The sequence below is a fragment of the Ambystoma mexicanum genome, chromosome 4q (genome assembly GCF_040938575.1).
Source record: "Ambystoma mexicanum isolate Mex_15411 chromosome 4q, UKY_AmexF1_1, whole genome shotgun sequence".
NCBI classification, from domain to species: Eukaryota; Metazoa; Chordata; class Amphibia; order Caudata; family Ambystomatidae; genus Ambystoma; species Ambystoma mexicanum.
In genome coordinates, this window is record NC_090928.1 from 1,202,846,202 (window position 1) to 1,202,863,760 (window position 17,559).

The 17,559-nt window shown below is 49.2% G+C and overlaps 1 protein-coding gene across 2 annotated transcripts in view; it reads left to right on the forward strand.

Annotated features, from left to right (window-relative positions):
• The window catches only part of MDGA1 (MAM domain containing glycosylphosphatidylinositol anchor 1), a 1,353,685-nt gene that overhangs the window by 549,816 nt on the left and 786,310 nt on the right, over positions 1 to 17,559 (forward strand). For both annotated transcript variants that reach the window (XM_069608760.1, XM_069608761.1), the window contains exons 6-7: positions 8,264 to 8,533; positions 11,491 to 11,820. In XM_069608760.1, coding sequence (XP_069464861.1) covers positions 8,264 to 8,533; positions 11,491 to 11,820 — 600 coding nt within the window. The remainder of the gene's footprint in view (positions 1 to 8,263; positions 8,534 to 11,490; positions 11,821 to 17,559) is intronic.

The following is a 17,559-nucleotide window of genomic DNA, read 5'->3' on the forward strand; positions in this document are numbered from 1 at the left end:
ATTTTCGCTGAGTTTCAACTAACCAACGATCCACAACTTGCAGAGATAAGCCTGCTGTTCCGTCCACATAACCAACATTGGACGAGGAGGTTTATAATTCACGTGTGTGTTCGGATCCCTTCTGGTGTACTAGAGGCGTGGGGTTGATTGATGTTTTAGAAACCGATATTCATCCCTGGACCACTGGTGCCCTGGGAATTGATTTGTCACAATAGGCCCCTTCCTACTATCAGGGACCACCACATATTCCATAGGTACCTTCCCACTATCCGGGAGCAGCACATTTGTATAGGCCTCGGATACTGTGAGGTTCAAGCGCCTATTTCAGTGTCTCCAATACCTACAGGAATCTTAACATACTCCATAGGCCCCTCCTAATGTCAGGAATGTCACTGTATTCCAAAGCACCCCTGCTATTCCATAGACCCCTCCTAATATCAGGAATGACACTATATTCCAAAGCCCCCCTGCTATTCCATAGACCTCTCCTAATATCAGGAATGTCACTATATTCCAAAGCCCCTCTACTATTCCATAGACCCTTCCTAATATCAGGAATGACACTATATTCCAAAGCTCCCCTGCTATTCACAGGAATGTTGTGATACTCCATAGACCCCCCCTAATGTCAGGAATGACACTATATTCCAAAGCTCCCCTGCTATTCACAGGAATGTTGTGACACTCCATAGACCCCTCCTAATGTCAGGAATGACACTATATTCCAAAGCTCCCCTGCTATTCACAGGAATGTTGTGACACTCCATAGACCCCTCCTAATGTCGGGAATGTCACTATATTCCAAAGCCCCTCTACTATTCCATAGACCCTTCCTAATATCAGGAATGACACTATATTCCAAAGCTCCCCTGCTATTCACAGGAATGTTGTCACACTCCATAGGCCCCTCCTAATGCCAGGAATGTCACTATATTCCAAAGCTGCCCTGCTATTCACAGGAATGTTGTCACACTCCATAGACCCCGCCTAATGTCAGGATTTTCATTATATTCCAAAGCCCCCTCCAGACCGCCTCTTGCCTCTGGATCCTCACGTTTTCCCGAGCCCTCCTCCTACTCTTAGGATTCTCCAAATATTTCACAGGCCCCGCCATATTTGTGACAGTTCCCCAGAGCCCCATAGAGTCACAGGGCCCCACCTAGTGCATAGGCCCCATCCAATTGCCTGATAGAGCCATCTATGCCATCGGCGCTCCCCTATCTTTGCTCCAGTCCTGTGCCACTTTGCAGTGCCAGTCTGCATCGCTGCCAGCCTGCCTTCCTCCATGCAGCTACTGCAATGTTTCCCAGGGGGCAGCTTATGCTAACAAGTGACATTCAAAGCGGGGCAGCGACTGTGTGGAGGGAGTCTGTGCAGAGAAAGTGTGTCATAAATACAGACCCCAGAGGATGTGAGCAAAGAAGAACGTGCCCACGTTCCAGAACAAACCAAGGTTAATGATGTATGTGCACAAACACATGGCAGTGTCACCTTTATTGGCATAGTTCCTCTAATCCCCAGGGCATAATGTGTATCTCTGCACGCCAATAAATCATGTGCATTTACAAGAAAAGATAGAATGTAAGTAGGAGGAGGAACCAGACACACAAATAACTTAAAGTTCTCGTGAAGTACGTCATATTTACGTCACTTAATAGCCTTCAACGGAGATCAACACTTTTTCGACTGGCATTGATCAAACCAATACCTTGGATGGGGGCATTGGAAGGGTAGGGCGATTGTTAAGAATATAGGGGATAGGGCGGAAGAAGGGGGAAGTAGTTAGAAGTGGAATAGGTCGATTGCTGGTGACGAGGTGAACAGCACACAAGCTAAGTGCTCGTCTCAGACATGGACTCCTGCTGCACTTCTCAAGCTCGAATCCAGCAGCAGTGATGGCTCAGCCCGTCATCCAACTGAGGGTGATACACTGGGCACTATTAAGTTGGGTATTTTTATTTATTTATTTATTTATTGTAATTGATTACACGCCCAAACCCTCAGGTATCACGCTGTAAGTTACATATATCTTAGTTTTCATGTACAGGTTACATGCTTATTTGTTTACAATACAGATACAGGCATGTATATACACATAGGATATCATAGTCAGTTGCAGTTATCTTATGAGACTTGGAAGGTTACAATCTCCATGGGAAAACTTGTACTTGAGTTTTAGTATTTATTGAACAACCAAGTATTTAGTTGTTTCTTACATTTTGGTAGAGAGGTTTCGTTGGACAGATGGGGCAGAAGGGAGTTCCAGATGCCGGGGGCTTCTATGGGGAAACTGGCGTTACCTGCTCTTGTGGTAGTGAATGGTGGGATATGCAGCTGAGTGTTGTCATTGGATCTGAGTGATCTGAGCGAAGCCTTGCGTGCAATGCTTCTGTTTAGATAGGTGGGGGCCGTGTCAGATAAACATTTGTGGGTGATGGTTAGCTTTTTGTGTAGGATTCTCTCTTGTACTGGGAGCCAGTGGGCTTCTCTTCTGTGCTGCGTGATGTGTTCTCTTCTACTGATTCCCAGTGCAGCTCTAAGGGCTTTGTTTTGTAGGAGTTGGAGTTTAGTTAAGTTTAATTTGAGGTACCTAATAAAACAATGTTGCAATAGTCTATTGTAGTTAGGATACGGGCTCTAGCAAGTGTTAGGCAGTTTTCAGTGGGGAGGAGAGGCCTACGTAGTGTGATAAGTTTGGCAGTATAAGCCGTTGAGGAAGCAAGGGCGCTTATGTGGTTATTCATGGTGAGATTGGAGTCAAGGTGTACTCCTAGTGTTTTGACTTTGTGGGAAATGGTGATGGGTGTGCCCTCTGTCACTATGGCGGTGTAGTCTGGGTGAAGTTTGCTGAGTCTGTTAAGGGAACCAACTGTGAGAATCCCCGTTTTTTCTCTGTTGAGGCAAAGGCTGTTATTAGCCATCCAGTTTGGGCTGTGGGAGTATATTGTGTTTTAAAGGGCTGTGTCCTGTTCCAGGTTACTCGTGATGGGAAGAGGTGTCTGAGAATCAGCAGCACAGTTTCTGTAGATTACTTCCATAGCATCTGGTGTTGCAGAGTAATTTGGTGTAGGTGTTATACACGGTAGGAGAGAGACAGGATCCTTGCGGTACTCCCAATGGCACCAGGATGGGGCCAGCTGCAACTTCCCCTAGGGTGACTCTTGAAGTGCAATCGGAAAGGAAGGATTTTATCCAGGAGGTGGCTTTCTGGGAGAAGTGGAAGTTGGTGGATAGGGTTTGGCATAGTTTGTCGTGGTTGAACAAGTTGAACGCCGCTGAGAGGTCTAGGAGTAGTAGGATGCACAGTTTGCTGGAGTCCCTGATAGCGTCCATCTGTTTTTTTTAAGTCCAGAAGAATGGTCTCAGTACTGTGATTGGGGCGGAAACCTGATAGTCTTTCCCCTAGTAGGTGATTTTGTTCAAGATGGGATTGTACTTGGGTATAAGCTATTTTATCAATGATTTTGAGGAGGAATGGCACTGTTGTTATTGGCCTGTAGTTGATGGGAGATGTTGGGTCTAAGGATGGCTTTTTAAGTAGGGGTGTGACCCAAGCTACTTTGATGGATGCTGGTATTTCACTGGAGTTAAAGGACTCACTCACAAAGCTAGTGATAGTGAGTGCCAATGTGGTGGCGCAGACTTTAACTACTTTAGCCGGGGTGCTGTCGCCTTTGCAATTAGACGGCTTGAGGGATGCTATTGTTTTGAGGACCTGATCAGTGGTGACTTGTTTGAAGTGGAATTCTGGCACGTCAGAGCTAGTGGTAGCAGTCGGAGGGTAAGGGGGCATGGTTGTAGAATCTAGCAGCTTTTTTCGCGAAGCTGTTTTGTTTTGAAGAGTGGTCACTTTGGAAGATAGAGTGTCCTGAATGGTGGTACACCAGGCTTTGCTGAGTTTATGGGGCTGATAGGAAGGATGGGGGATTCTAATTCTCTGTTAATAGTAAATAACTCTTTAGTGTTAGAAGCTGCGGCGGCAATACAGTCATTTAAAGATTGCGCTTTATGAGAGAGTACACTGAGTTTATATGCTTTGGATAGTTGTTGCAGTTTGGTTTGAAGTTCTGGGGAGTTGTTTTTTCTGGCTAGGTGTTCTAAATCTCTTTTTCTCTTCTGAGTTCTATGAGTTCATTGTTGAACCAGGGGGCGCTGCATTTAGCTTTGGGCACTTTAGTTTTGAGGGTAATAGAAGCACTACATTGAAAGACAGATTAGTAGTACTTCCGCACATCTGTTATTGCCCCCAGTCGCTGTTATTGCCTCCTCGCCACCATCATGTGGTTGCATCTCATCCATTGCAAAGCGCCCCATGGAAAGCCCCATGCAATGGTGCGGCTGGAGTCTGCGACAGGGCCTCTTTCCTGCACAGCAACCTGTTCTAAAATGAATCAGATGCCCGTTAGAATGCAGCCCATCACAGTGGGCTTCTGGCACACGATAGCCAGCCACGCTGCCTAAAATGAATGCCATGCAAAAGGTATACAGCATTAGCAAGCGGGCCCACGCCAACAAACTGCTGGAGGGCACATACACACTTTTCTTATCAATGCCTTCACATGAAATGCAAGATAAGTGCCATTAGGACAGAGTGATAGAAAGCTCACAAAACCGCACATGCCACTTTGGAGAAAGAAAGAACGCATGCGCTTAATGTCTTAAATGGGCAAGGGTTGCTCCAAAGTGCTGGATTTCTCTCGATGCTCTTCAGGGCCCAGTGCACCTTTCACAAAACCTCTCACTACCATATGGAACTCTTTAAATGCTAAGCCCTATGCCAGAATGTGCCAATCACGAGTGTCTTACACCTTTAACAATGCCCCTCACCACTCTATGGCATCTTTAAGAAAGCCAGTCACCAGTGCCTTTCCTTTAACATTTCCACTCACCAGCCTATGGAAACTTTGAGAATGCCAGTCACTGCTGCTTTTCACCTTTAACAAACAAAGCCTCTCACCACCATATGGCACTCCTTAAATGCTGAGCTTTCTGCCAGACTGAGCCAGTCGCGAGTGCCTTACACCTTTAACAATGCCACTCACCAGCCTATGGACACTTTGAGAATGCCAGTCACGAGTGCCTTTCACCTTTAACAAACAAAGCCTCTCACCACCATATGGCACCCCTTAAATGCTAAGCTTTATGCAAATCTATGCCAGTCGCAAGTGCCTTACACCTTTAACATTGCCACTCGCCAGGCTATGGCATCTCTAAGCATGCCAGTCACTAGTGACTTTCACCTTTACCAAACAATACCTCTCACCACTCTATGGCATCTTTAAGAATGCCAACCACTAGCGGCTTCCACCTTTAACAATGCCAGTCAGCAGCCTATGGCACCTTGCCAATCTTCAGTCTCTTCCATTTTTACCAATGCTTCTCACAGGTCTATGGCATCTTTAAGAATGCCAGACACTAGTCTTTTACACCTTTACCAATGCCTCTTGGAAGCTTCTGTGTGGGATGGTTAATAAAAGACAAGTGCACATTTGTGGCACACAGCAAGAGTTTGCCCAGAGGTCTCCATTCAGCCTCGTGGACACCTTCTTCTCCCAGTGTCAGATCCAGAAGGAACACGCTTTCACTGTTGATACTTTGACTGCCATTTTGTAGGTGATTCGTAACACCCATTATTACAGTGCTTGGAGGTTCAATAAAGTGCTACATAAATAAAATGCACTGAATAACCCCATATCGTAAATTCTAAGGATATTGCAAGTCACAAAGGAGCTTGAGTTACCAAAGAAAGGATGGGGTGTCATTTTCCTTATAAGGTCCTGGAACTGCAAATTGACTGGCTTGCAGAATCCTCGTTTTAATTATGAATATTTTCTTAAATGTCTAACTGTGTCTAGCTCAATTGAACTTTTCACAGATCCGTTAAATACAAAACCACGTTTCCAATGCAATAGGATCAATATCATGACATCATACAATCCCAATTCACCCTTTTAAATAACTAATTCAAATTCAACATCATTCAAATCTACACTATTATTCAGCACACAGCATCTACAACCTTAACTCCTGGTTAACAATCTAAACACATGTATCCATACAGGGTTAAGTGCAAAGAGCAGTGAGACCGGCGTTTAAGCAATAAAGCCAGAATTCTTCACTCTTAATGTATTCATAGTCATAAACCAAAGGACCCAAATTGCACACATGTAGGGCCTCATTACACGGTAGGAGGTAACCATGGCGCTATTAGCGCCATGGCTACCCCCTACTGCCTTCTGGGTCCGGGTAGGCGGTATGGGGACTTACCGGGTCATTCCGACCCTGGAGAACCCGGTAAGTCCCCATGCCAATTACCATTCCCATTCGAGCCCCCATAGGGCTCAATGGGAATGGGGAAGGAGCTAATAACGGTACCGCTATTAGCGGTACCGTTATTAGCTCAGAAGTCCCTCAGCGGGTCCCGTCCTTAACGTGTGGTCTGACCACACGTTAAGGACGGGTCCCGCGGATGGACCTCGTAGTAGGGCGGTAAGGGATTACCGGCATTGGTGCCCTTACCGGTGCCGGTAATCCCTTACCGCCTACCATGTAATGAGGCCCATAGACTGCCTAGCATCCGACATTCTGTCATCACGTGCTTGGATGTTTCAAGCACATGTCTTAGTTTGCTTATACTGCAATATCTATTTTCCTTTTTCAATATATCATATAGCACATGGTCATATAGTCCTCCTATATAATTCTTGGCCTCTTGGTGGTTCTGAACCAAGAGATCTTCCAGTTGTTATGCAGAATACATGTATACTCTGTGGGCCCGATTAATGGAAAGTGTGCATAGATCCCGCAAAGCCTGTGCGCAGAGAACAATTCTGTGCAAGCCTGCATGCATATGATTTTCTGTGTGCTCTGCATTTTCATGGAATTGTCCACGCAAAGTAAGCTTATACGCAAGTCGCGGCCTGAACGCCCACAACATGACCCCCACAATGCAGATACAGCCACTAATACCTACCTCTGCGTGGTCTTCGGGTGCAAACTCATGCACCCCTGTAATCCTGCGGGGGGCCCACTGTCACCAAGCCAGCACCGTGGTGGCACTGTGTAGTGTCCCTCAGAACTATTCCCAGCACCCCATCAACATGCGTAAAATGTATCATAAAGTTAACATGCCAACCCCTGTAAACCGTTCCTGCACCTCGTTACACTGCTTATGTGCACCTCTAACTTCTATCGGAACCCCGACTGCGTGCACGCATGCCTCAATTCGAACATGCAATCTTACCTGTGTGCAGTGATTCCTATGCGCAAGTGTCTGTATGACTGCCTTCAGGTGGCGGTTACATCTAGAGCTTTGTGTGGTCATTTCCCTGACGTGAGGTTGCACGGTTAGAATGATGAATACCGTTTTACCTGTGTATTTGTGGGCTTGCGATCTCCTCGCGTGGGCCGTCCCACAGAATGCCCACATTTTCCCTTGTTCTTCCCCATTTTGCGAGTTCTGCCCCCTATTCCAGTCTATGCGCAGGCCACGGCCACGCTCTGCAAGGTGACTCGTGCAAGGCACCCGACAGGCCGCAGACACGTGCCGAGCCTGGCAAAGTCCCCACAGAGTATGAAAAAGTTGTGCGCAGTGAATTCCATGAATTGAGAAACGTGGTTTCTTGCGCGATTTGTCATGCAACGTCACTATTTATCACAGAATGAATTCCATGAATCGGGTCCTGTATTGTTTGAATAAACACACGAGTATGCAGCTTGTATTGTGTTTCGATGGAGAGCACCCAGCTGGTCACCCAGGACCCAACAACCATCGATGCATTGTATTCTCCACGCACAGCACTGACAGCACATGCCAGCAACCTGTGCCTGGGAATCAGTTAATATGTTTGGATGTTATGAATAATACCCTCATAATCCCTCAGCATACCACTACTGCATGATGTGTGGGGATTTGAAGAGTGCAGATAAGCTTATTGACCTCTTGTAGCTAGTAAAGCAGAGCCTACTTCACAGTGTAGGCATTGCTGTCCCCAAATGAGGCCAGTAGGAGAAGGAAGAGGGGTAATCAGCACAACCATAATGGGTCCATAACATGTATAGATCATCCATCCAACAAATGTGTGCCTTGAGTCTTTCCAAATGTGTTATTTAAGCGATTGTGCAACAGTACATTGTTTGACTGGATATGGTGAAGGATCATGGGTGTTGTAGTCTATAATATCTGCAGGGCCACATCATTAGTGTGGGGCACTGTGGCTTTTGTGTATACGCATGCTCAACGTCTGTTCTGCTTCGATTGCAGCTCCCCCCGCTCTGAAGATGTCAGTCAACGAAACCTTGGTGGTGAACCCAGGCGAGAACGTCACCCTTCAGTGCATAGTGACCGGAGGAGACCCCACGCCCCAGGTGGTCTGGACTCACTCCCCCAACCCGATGCCCCAGAACAGCATTTCTCAGGGGGGGAACCTCACCATCTGGGGCATCCAGCCGGAGGACTTGGGCTACTACAACTGCACCGCGACCAACAACGTAGGGAACCCCGCCAAGAAGACAGTGAACCTCTTAGTGCGATGTACGTTTTCAAGTGTATACTGGGTTTGGTGACATCACAGACTGTATGTGAATGATGGGGGTGTGCCGTTGCCTCTGCATGATTATGCATTATTGCATGGCCCACTTGGTTGCATTAACACAAAAAGAGGGGCAACACACATCTGTGTGTAGTTCCATTCAGCTCAGGCAAACGTGAGCATACACAGTGACCAAGGAGATACTGTGTCGATGAGAAGGACAGAAGGATAAATGTGAAAACGTGCTGTCCCTGCCTAGTCCCTAAGGGGAAAGAAACTTTCCTTAGGAAACACTGATGTAGCGCCTACAAAAAATGGGACAGTAAAAGATGGCAAAGAGAAGTCACACCAGACAATGACAAACAAAAATAAAATAAATTAGACATTAAAATATAAATACCATGGTTAGTTACACAAGATCAAAAAATGCTTTCCTTTATATGTTTAGTTAACACTTGAATTACTGGTAGAAAATGTTATTGTTGCAATGTTAACAGAGATGATTAAGGCCAGTGTGGTTCCAGTAACTCTTTAACAGTCTGGCCAAATAATTAGAGAATGTTTATTTAATGGATTAATAATTTATTAAAATCATTTAATCTGTCAGTGATCTTTTTCGTATATGTTCCTTATTAGAGCTAAGTGATCATGTATTTTTGACTGGTTATTCAAACAACAAATCATCAAGGGTTACATTTGTCATATAATTTGTCCAGGACATCAGAAATATGGGCGGCCTAAGTGTCCAGAACTTCCTTTTGTCGGTGCATGTGAATACGATTGAAGATTCAAATTGTCCTTGATAAAGTGAATACACTTTCAACAGACCGAAATAAAAGTGTTGCAACATGGTCCAGTTGTGAAGGGTAAAATAAGACTAAATCAGCTTACGATGGTCCCATGATTGCATGATCATTAGGACGATCAGTAGATACACCTAGCACAAAGAAGTTGCTTAGATTTTAATTTGAGAATGAGGTGGCTTCATGTTTGTGCTACATATCGTGTTGCGTTGGTCTGTTAATCAGACATATTCATTTCCTTGTGATAATGTTCTCGCAAAAATGTTGCCATGCAAAAAATGTACAGAGAAATGGCTGTTTTTTGCTTAGCTATTATTAGATATTATTACATGGAACATGCAGGGGACACCCCCACAAACCCCAAAGCCTTTTTTTCAAAGGGAGAGGGGGTCACCCACACAACCCCCGCTCTCCCTGTCCCTATATTTATGGTCACCTATATAATGTCGCCACAAATGTTTCCAAGTGACATTATGTACTATGACTATATATAGAGGGACATCATTACCTGATACCATGTATTCAGTATAGATTTATCATCAACATTAAAAAAGAAATTCAATTCGTATTTTTCATTAGAAAAATACCATTAACAAAACTGTTGTAACAATTGCCCTTTGCCTTCTGACATAAGACCCAGAGGGACTTGTCTGCAGGAAACGGGGAGGACTGGAAGTTGTAGAGAGCCCTAGCAGAAACCAAGATTGGATAACCCCCCTCCAAGTCAACCTTTCTTCTCTGGCTACTCTAACTCCTCTCTTTTCTCATGTCTGTTGACTTCAAAGGGACTCCCGTTGTCAGCACCCTCATTTGAGCACCTATTGAATCCTGGCAGGCATTGTCTTTGAAAAAAGTCTCCAGTCTGTCCTAGGAAAAAGATGACACAGATTCAAAGAAACATAAAAAGGGATAAACGTTATGGCTTCCATTCAGCCATGGCTGGTTGGGATCCACATAGCCCTGCCATGGATAATGCTCGGGTACAGGTTGACCACTTTATGACTTTACATGTGGGGCTGTATAACTGCATGACCCCAAGAGCCACCCTGCCAAGACCTGTTGAGAGCATCTTTACGTTTCATCATGCACACAGTTATTCTTTTCTATAAAGGGGACTGTTTAACTACACATGCCATCCCCCTGCTTGCCTGGAGTTTGGCTCCAGCAGGCTACCTATAGAAATGCACACGTAAACTGTCCTGCTTTGCTGCCACTGCATTTAGGGCCTGGAGAACTCTGGCGGCAGTCCCATCTGAGTCACGTGGGTGCAATACGCTTTTAGCAGTGAGCAGTTTATGAGAGGAGGTTTCATCAACAATGTCTACGTTGTGAGGCAAAATTACCAGCGTCATCTAATGTAATAAAAATCAAAAAGGTTCTGGCTATAATGCCACCCTCACAGATGGCTATTCTGTCTTACAGCTTTCTTGGTCTGGTGATATGCTCTCTTTTCAAGGCAGTTTACTTGTTTGTTTGGGGGTCACAAATGCTCCTTCTTTTGACCCACTCTTATGGTTCCAGGTAATTCTTGGGAGTGATACGCTTTCTCCTGCAAGATAGCTAAGCCCAGACAAGACCGCTTTAGCCAAAGTACTCTTGGAGCACAGCCGGAAATTGCCTAACCACAGCCCTCTTCTCCATTTATTTTACATTTTGGGGGTGTCCTTTGAGGAAAGATCCAAACTTGTGTTATATAAATTATTTTTTGGAGTATATAATGTTTTTTTTTATTATGTATGCATTGATTTATAATAAACCTTTCATTAAAAAAACGAAGAATTGTATCCATCCAATTCATTACAAGACAGTAACTTTGCAGTTGGAAAAATATCTATATCATTAAAACAATTTCCATACATTTCAAAGCAGCAAAAATCATTGATGGGTTTTCCCCAATTAAAACACGTTCCACCATTCTTCCGTTGTTAATGATTTAAACTGATCTCCAACATCACACAGGTATTTCATTCTCAATGAGATTAATTCTGGAATATAGAATTAGACATGCCCCAAAGTGCAAGGTGTCCTGAAATGTGTGTGCATGGTTGGCTACTTTCCATGAACATGTTCACATGTACTGATGCTGAAGTTAAATCTTTGCAACCCATGTTTGACGTAATAGTCAAATCCTAACATGTACCTGTTTTGGACTTCAGCCATGAAGAATGCCACCTTCCAGATCACCCCTGACGTCATCAAGGAGAGCGAGACCATTCAGCTGGGGCAGGACCTCAAGCTCTCCTGCCACGTGGACGCCGTCCCCCAGGAGAAGGTCGTCTACTCCTGGTACAAGAACGGGAAGCCCGCCAAGGTCACCGATCGCCTCCTCGTCACCAGGAACGACCCTGAGCTGCCGCCGGTCACCAGCAGCTTAGAGATCATTGACCTGCGATTCAGCGATTACGGCACGTACCTGTGTGTCGCGTCATTCCAGGGCGCGCCAATTCCGGACCTCAGCATCGAGGTCAACATCTCCTCCGAGACGGGTAAGTAAGTATGGAGCCCCCTGCTGGAATTAAGGCAGAAAGGGAACATCTTCTATATTTTCTGGGTGTTGGAGTTAAGTGATAAAAGGGAAAGTCTCCAGAAATGAAGGCCCGTAAGAGGTGCTGGCTGTGGGAATTAGAGAAAGGATTCTCTAGCTGGCGATTGTGGTTAGAAAGGGTGGCTGTTGGAATTAAGTTTCACAGGGAATTGAGTTATACAGTGCTATGAAACTAGAGCACTGTAAGGGGTTCTGGCCATTGGAATTAAGGCATTGAGGAGGGCTGAACATGATATAATATGATAGGTCATTTATGGATTGAACCTGTGTTGCTCCGTACCCTCTTGCTTCCAAGGCAACCACGTTGCCCCTGAGCTATCCTCCCGACAGCTGACTGGTGGAATTTAAGATTCAAGATAAAGGGCCACGTTGTCAAAAAGCAGAGCAAATGAGAGGAGCGCAGAGGATGCGTCTGTTTCCTTTCCTCTGCTTTCAGGAAAGTGCGCATCGCCTTCTTATTAAGGGTGACCTGCGCATTTCAGGAGGGGCGGGATGACAGTCGGGCAAAATGTGATGTCCAGCCCCCTTGCATACACTACTGTGGGGGCGAGGGGGGCCGCCTCGGTCACATGCTAAGGAAAAAAAGTGTGACCACCACGGTTTCAACTGCGGCTGTCCCACTCTAAAAAACAATCACTGTCATGCACCTTTGTGAATTCGGGATGCGCTTTTAAGTGCACTGAAACACCCCTTTATTCACGTACATGCGAAAAGTGGGGGTAACATGTGAATTGGGGTGCTCCTCCTCACTTGCCCCAACAAACGGTTTGAGAATCCGGTCCCCAGTCTCCATGCATGCAGCATTGTCAGAAGCCCTGTTTGAAAATCTTTTTGAAGCGCATGATAAAATCAAAACATATATAATTTAGAATATAAGAAAAACCAAATCAGAATGCAGAGTTACTTTTAAAAATCAGCCATCAGAACGGGTTCCGTTCTGCAGCAGCAGCGACATGTGGGTGGCCTTTGATACCCACAAAGGACACCCACAGCCCAGGCTGGCTAGTATCAGAATTGTTGCTCAGGTGTGAGTGATGTTCTAAGTGAGTGAGTGAGTGTGTATGTCAGCGCTGCGCTACCCCCTGAATAATGCATTGCAATATAAAGTGGCAAAACACAGAGCTCTTCTTGGTCTTGATACCTGTGGTGCTAAGGAGAGAGGGAGTGGCCTGTCAGTGGGATAGCAGTGGAGGGAGTGCCAGTGGGATAGCAGTGGAGGGAGCGGCCTGTCAGTGGGATAGCAGTGGAGGGAGTGCCAGTGGGATAGCAGTGGAGGGAGTGGCCTGTCAGTGGGATAGCAGTGGAGGGAGTGCCAGTGGGATAGCAGTGGAGGGAGTGGCCTGTCAGTGGGATAGCAGTGGAGGGAGTGCCAGTGGGATAGCAGAGGAGGGAGCGGTCTGTCAGTTGGATAGCAGTGGAGGGAGTGCCAGTGGGATAGCAGAGGAGGGAGTGGCCTGTCAGTTGGATAGCAGTGGAGGGAGTGGTCTGTCAGTGGGTTAGCAGTGGAGGGAGTGCCAGTGGGATAGCAGAGGAGGGAGTGGCCTGTCAGTTGGATAGCAGTGGAGGGAGTGGTCTGTCAGTGGGTTAGCAGTGGAGGGAGTGCCAGTGGGATAGCAGAGGAGGGAGTGGCCTGTCAGTTGGATAGCAGTGGAGGGAGTGGTCTGTCAGTGGGTTAGCAGTGGAGGGAGTGCCAGTGGGATAGCAGAGGAGGGAGTGACCTGTCAGTTGGATAGCAGTGGAGGGAGTGGTCTGTCAGTGGGATAGCAGTGGAGGGAGTGCCAGTGGGATAGCAGAGGAGGGAGTGGTCTGTCAGTGGGATCGCAGTGGAGGGAGTGCCAGTGGGATAGCAGAGGAGGGAGTGGCCTGTCAGTTGGATAGCAGTGGAGGGAGTGGTCTGTCAGTGGGATAGCAGTGGAGGGAGTGCCAGTGGGATAGCAGAGGAGGGAGTGGTCCGTCAGTGGGATAGCAGTGGAGGGAGTGCCAGTGGGATAGCAGAGGGAGTGGTCTGTCAGTGGGATAGCAGTGGAGGGAGTGCCAGTGGGATAGCAGAGGAGGGAGTGGCCTGTCAGTTGGATAGCAGTGGAGGGAGTGGTCTGTCAGTGGGATAGCAGTGGAGGGAGTGCCAGTGGGATAGCAGAGGAGGGAGTGGTCTGTCAGTGGGATAGCAGTGGAGGGAGTGCCAGTGGGATAGCAGAGGAGGGAGTGGCCTGTCAGTTGGATAGCAGTGGAGGGAGTGGTCTGTCAGTGGGATAGCAGTGGAGGGAGTGCCAGTGGGATAGCAGAGGAGGGAGTGGTCTGTCAGTGGGATAGCAGTGGAGGGAGTGCCAGTGGGATAGAAGAGGAGGGAGTGGTCTGTCAGTGGGATAGCAGTGGAGGGAGTGCCAGTGGGATAGCAGAGGAGGGAGTGGTCTGTCAGTTGGATAGCAGTGGAGGGAGTGGTCTGTCAGTGGGATAGCAGTGGAGGGAGTGGTCTGTGAGTGGGATAGGAGTGGAGGGAGTGGGCTGTCAGTGGGATTACATTGGAGGGAGAGGCCTGTCAGTGGGATAGCAGTGGAGGGAGCGGTCTGTTGGTGGGATAGGAGTGGAGCGAGCGGTCTGTCGGTGGGATAGCAGTGGAGGGAGTGCCAGTGGGATAGCAGAGGAGGGAGCTGTCTGTCAGTTGGATAGCAGTGGAGGGAGTGGTCTGTCAGTGGGATAGCAGTGGAGGGAGTGGTCTGTCATTGGGATAGCAGTGGAGGGAGCGGTCTGTCGCTGGGATAGCAGTGGGGAGGAGTGGTCTGGCAGTGAGATAGCAAGTGGAGGGAGTGGTCTGTCAGTGGGATAGCAGTGGAGGGAGTGGTCTGTCGGTGGGATAGCAGTGGAGGGAGTGGCCTGTCAGTGGGATAGCAGTGGAGGGAGCGGTCTGTCGGTGGGATAGCAGTGGAGGGAGTGGCCTGTCAGTGGGATAGCAGTGGAGGGAGTGGTCTGTGAGTGGGATAGCAGTGGAGGGAGTGGGCTGTCAGTGGGATCGCATTGGAGGGAGAGGCCTGTCAGTGGGATAGCAGTGGAGGGAGCGGTCTGTTGGTGGGATAGCAGTGGAGCGAGCGGTCTGTCGGTGGGATAGCAGTGGAGGGAGTGGTCTGTCGGTGGGATAGCAGTGGAGGGAGTGGTCTGTCAGTGGGATAGCAGTGGAGGGAGTGGTCTGTCAGTGGGTTAGCAGTGGAGGGAGTGATCTGTCGGTGGGATAGCAGTGGGGAGAGTGGTCTGGCAGTGAGATAGCAGTGGAGGGAGTGGTCTGTCAGTGGGATAGCAGTGGTGGGAGTGGTCTATCGGTGGGATAGCAGTGGAGGGAGTGGCCTGTCAGTTGGATAGCAGTGGAGGGAGTGGTCTGTCGGTGGGATAGCAGTGGAGGGAGTGGCCTGTCAGTGGGATAGCAGTGGAGGGAGCGGTCTGTCGGTAGGGTAGCAGTGGAGGGAGTGGTCTGTCGGTGGGATAGCAGTGGAGGGAGTGGTCTGTCGGTGGGATAGCAGTGGAGGGAGTGGCCTGTCGGTGGGATAGAAGTGGAGGGAGTGGGCTGTCGGTGGGATCGCAGTGGAGGGAGTGGCCTGTCAGTGGGATAGCAGTGGAGGGAGCGCTCTGTCGGTGGGATAGCAGTGGAGGGAGCGGTCTGTCGGTGGGATAGCAGTGGAGGGAGTGGTCTTTCGGTGGGATAGCAGTGGAGGGAGTGGGATGTCAGTGGGATAGCAGTGGAGGGAGTGGGCTGGCAGTGGGATAGCAGTGGAGGGAGTGGGCTGTCAGTGGGACAGCAGTGGAGGGAGTGGTCTGGCAGTGAGATAGCAGTGAAGGGAGTGATCTGTCAGGGGGATAGCAGTGGAGGGAGTGGTCTGGCAGTGAGATAGCAGTGGAGGGAGCGGTATGTCAGTGGGATAGCAGTGGAGGGAGCGGTCTGTCGTGGGATAGCAGTGGAGGGAGCGGTCTGTCGGTGGGATCGCAGTGAAGGGAGCGGTTGTCAGTGGGATAGCAGTGGAGGGAGTGGTCAGTCAGTGGGATAGCAGTGGAGGGAGTGGTCTGTCAGTGGGAAAGCAGTGGAGGGAGTGGTCTGTCGATGGGATAGCAGTGGAGGGAGTGGGCTGTCGGTGGGATAGCAGTGGAGGGAGTGGGCTGTCAGTGGGATAGCAGTGGAGGGAGCGGTCTGTCGGTGGGATAGCAGTGGGGGGGAGTGGTCTGGCAGTGAGATAGCAAGTGGAGGGAGTGGTCTGTCAGTGGGATAGCAGTGGAGGGAGTGGTCTGTCGGTGGGATAGCAGTGGAGGGAGCGGCCTGTCAGTGGGATAGCAGTGGAGGGAGTGGTCTGTCGGTGGGATAGCAGTGGAGGGAGTGGGCTGTCGGTGGGATCGCAGTGGAGGGAGTGGCCTGTCAGTGGGATAGCAGTGGAGGGAGCAGTCTGTCGGTGGGATAGCAGTGGAGGGAGCGGTCTTTCGGTGGGATAGCAGTGGAGGGAGTGGGCTGTCGGTGGGATAGCAGTGGAGGGAGTGGGCTGTCAGTGGGATAGCAGTGGAGGGAGTGGTCTGGCAGTGAGATAGCAGTGAAGGGAGTGGTCTGTCAGGGGGATAGCAGTGGAGGGAGTGGTCTGGCAGTGAGATAGCAGTGGAGGGAGCGGTCTGTCAGTGGGATAGCAGTGGAGGGAGCGGTCTGTCGGTGGGATAGCAGTGGAGGGAGCAGTCTGTCGGTGGGAAAGCAGTGGAGGGAGTGGTCTGTCGGTGGGATCACAGTGAAGGGAGCGGTTGTCAGTGGGATAGCAGTGGAGGGAGTGGTCAGTCAGTGTGATAGCAGTGGAGGGAGTGGTCTGTCAGTGGGAAAGCAGTTGAGGGAGTGGTCTGTCGATGGGATAGCAGTGGAGGGAGTGGTCTGTCAGTGGGATAGCAGTAGAGGGAGTGGGCTGTCAGTGGGATAGCAGTGGAGGGAGTGGTCTGTCGGTGGGATAGCAGTGGGGGGGAGTGGTCTGGCAGTGAGATAGCAAGTGGAGGGAGTGGTCTGTCAGTGGGATAGCAGTGGAGGGAGTGGTCTGTCGGTGGGATAGCAGTGGAGGGAGTGGCCTGTCAGTGGGATAGCAGTGGAGGGAGCGGTCTGTCGGTGGGATAGCAGTGGAGGGAGTAGCCTGCCGGTGGTATAGCAGTGGAGGGAGTGGTCTGTCGGTGGGATAGCAGTGGAGGGAGTGGCCTGTCAGTGGGATCACAGTGGAGGGAGAGGCCTGTCAGTGGGATAGCAGTGGAGGGAGCAGTCTGTTGGCGGGATAGCAGTGGAGTGAGCGGTCTGTCGGTGGGATCGCAGTGGAGGGAGTGGTCTGTCGGTGGGATAGCAGTGGAGGGAGTAGTTTGTCAGTGGGATAGCAGTGAAGGGAGTGGTCAGCCAGTGGGATAGCAGTGGAAGGAGCAGTCTGTCTGTGGGATAGCAGTGGGGGGAGTGGTCTGTCAGTGGGATAGCAGTGGTGGGCGTGGCATGTCGGTGGGATAGCAGTGGAGGGAGTGGCAAGTCGGTGGGATAGCAGTGGAGGGAGTGGTCTGTCGGTGGGATAGCAGTGGAGGGAGTGGCCTGTCGGTGGGATAGCAGTGGAGGGAGTGGTCTGTCGGTGGGATAGCAGTGGAGGGAGCGGTCTGTCGGTGGGATAGCAGTGGAGGGAGTCGCCTGTCGGTGGGATAGCAG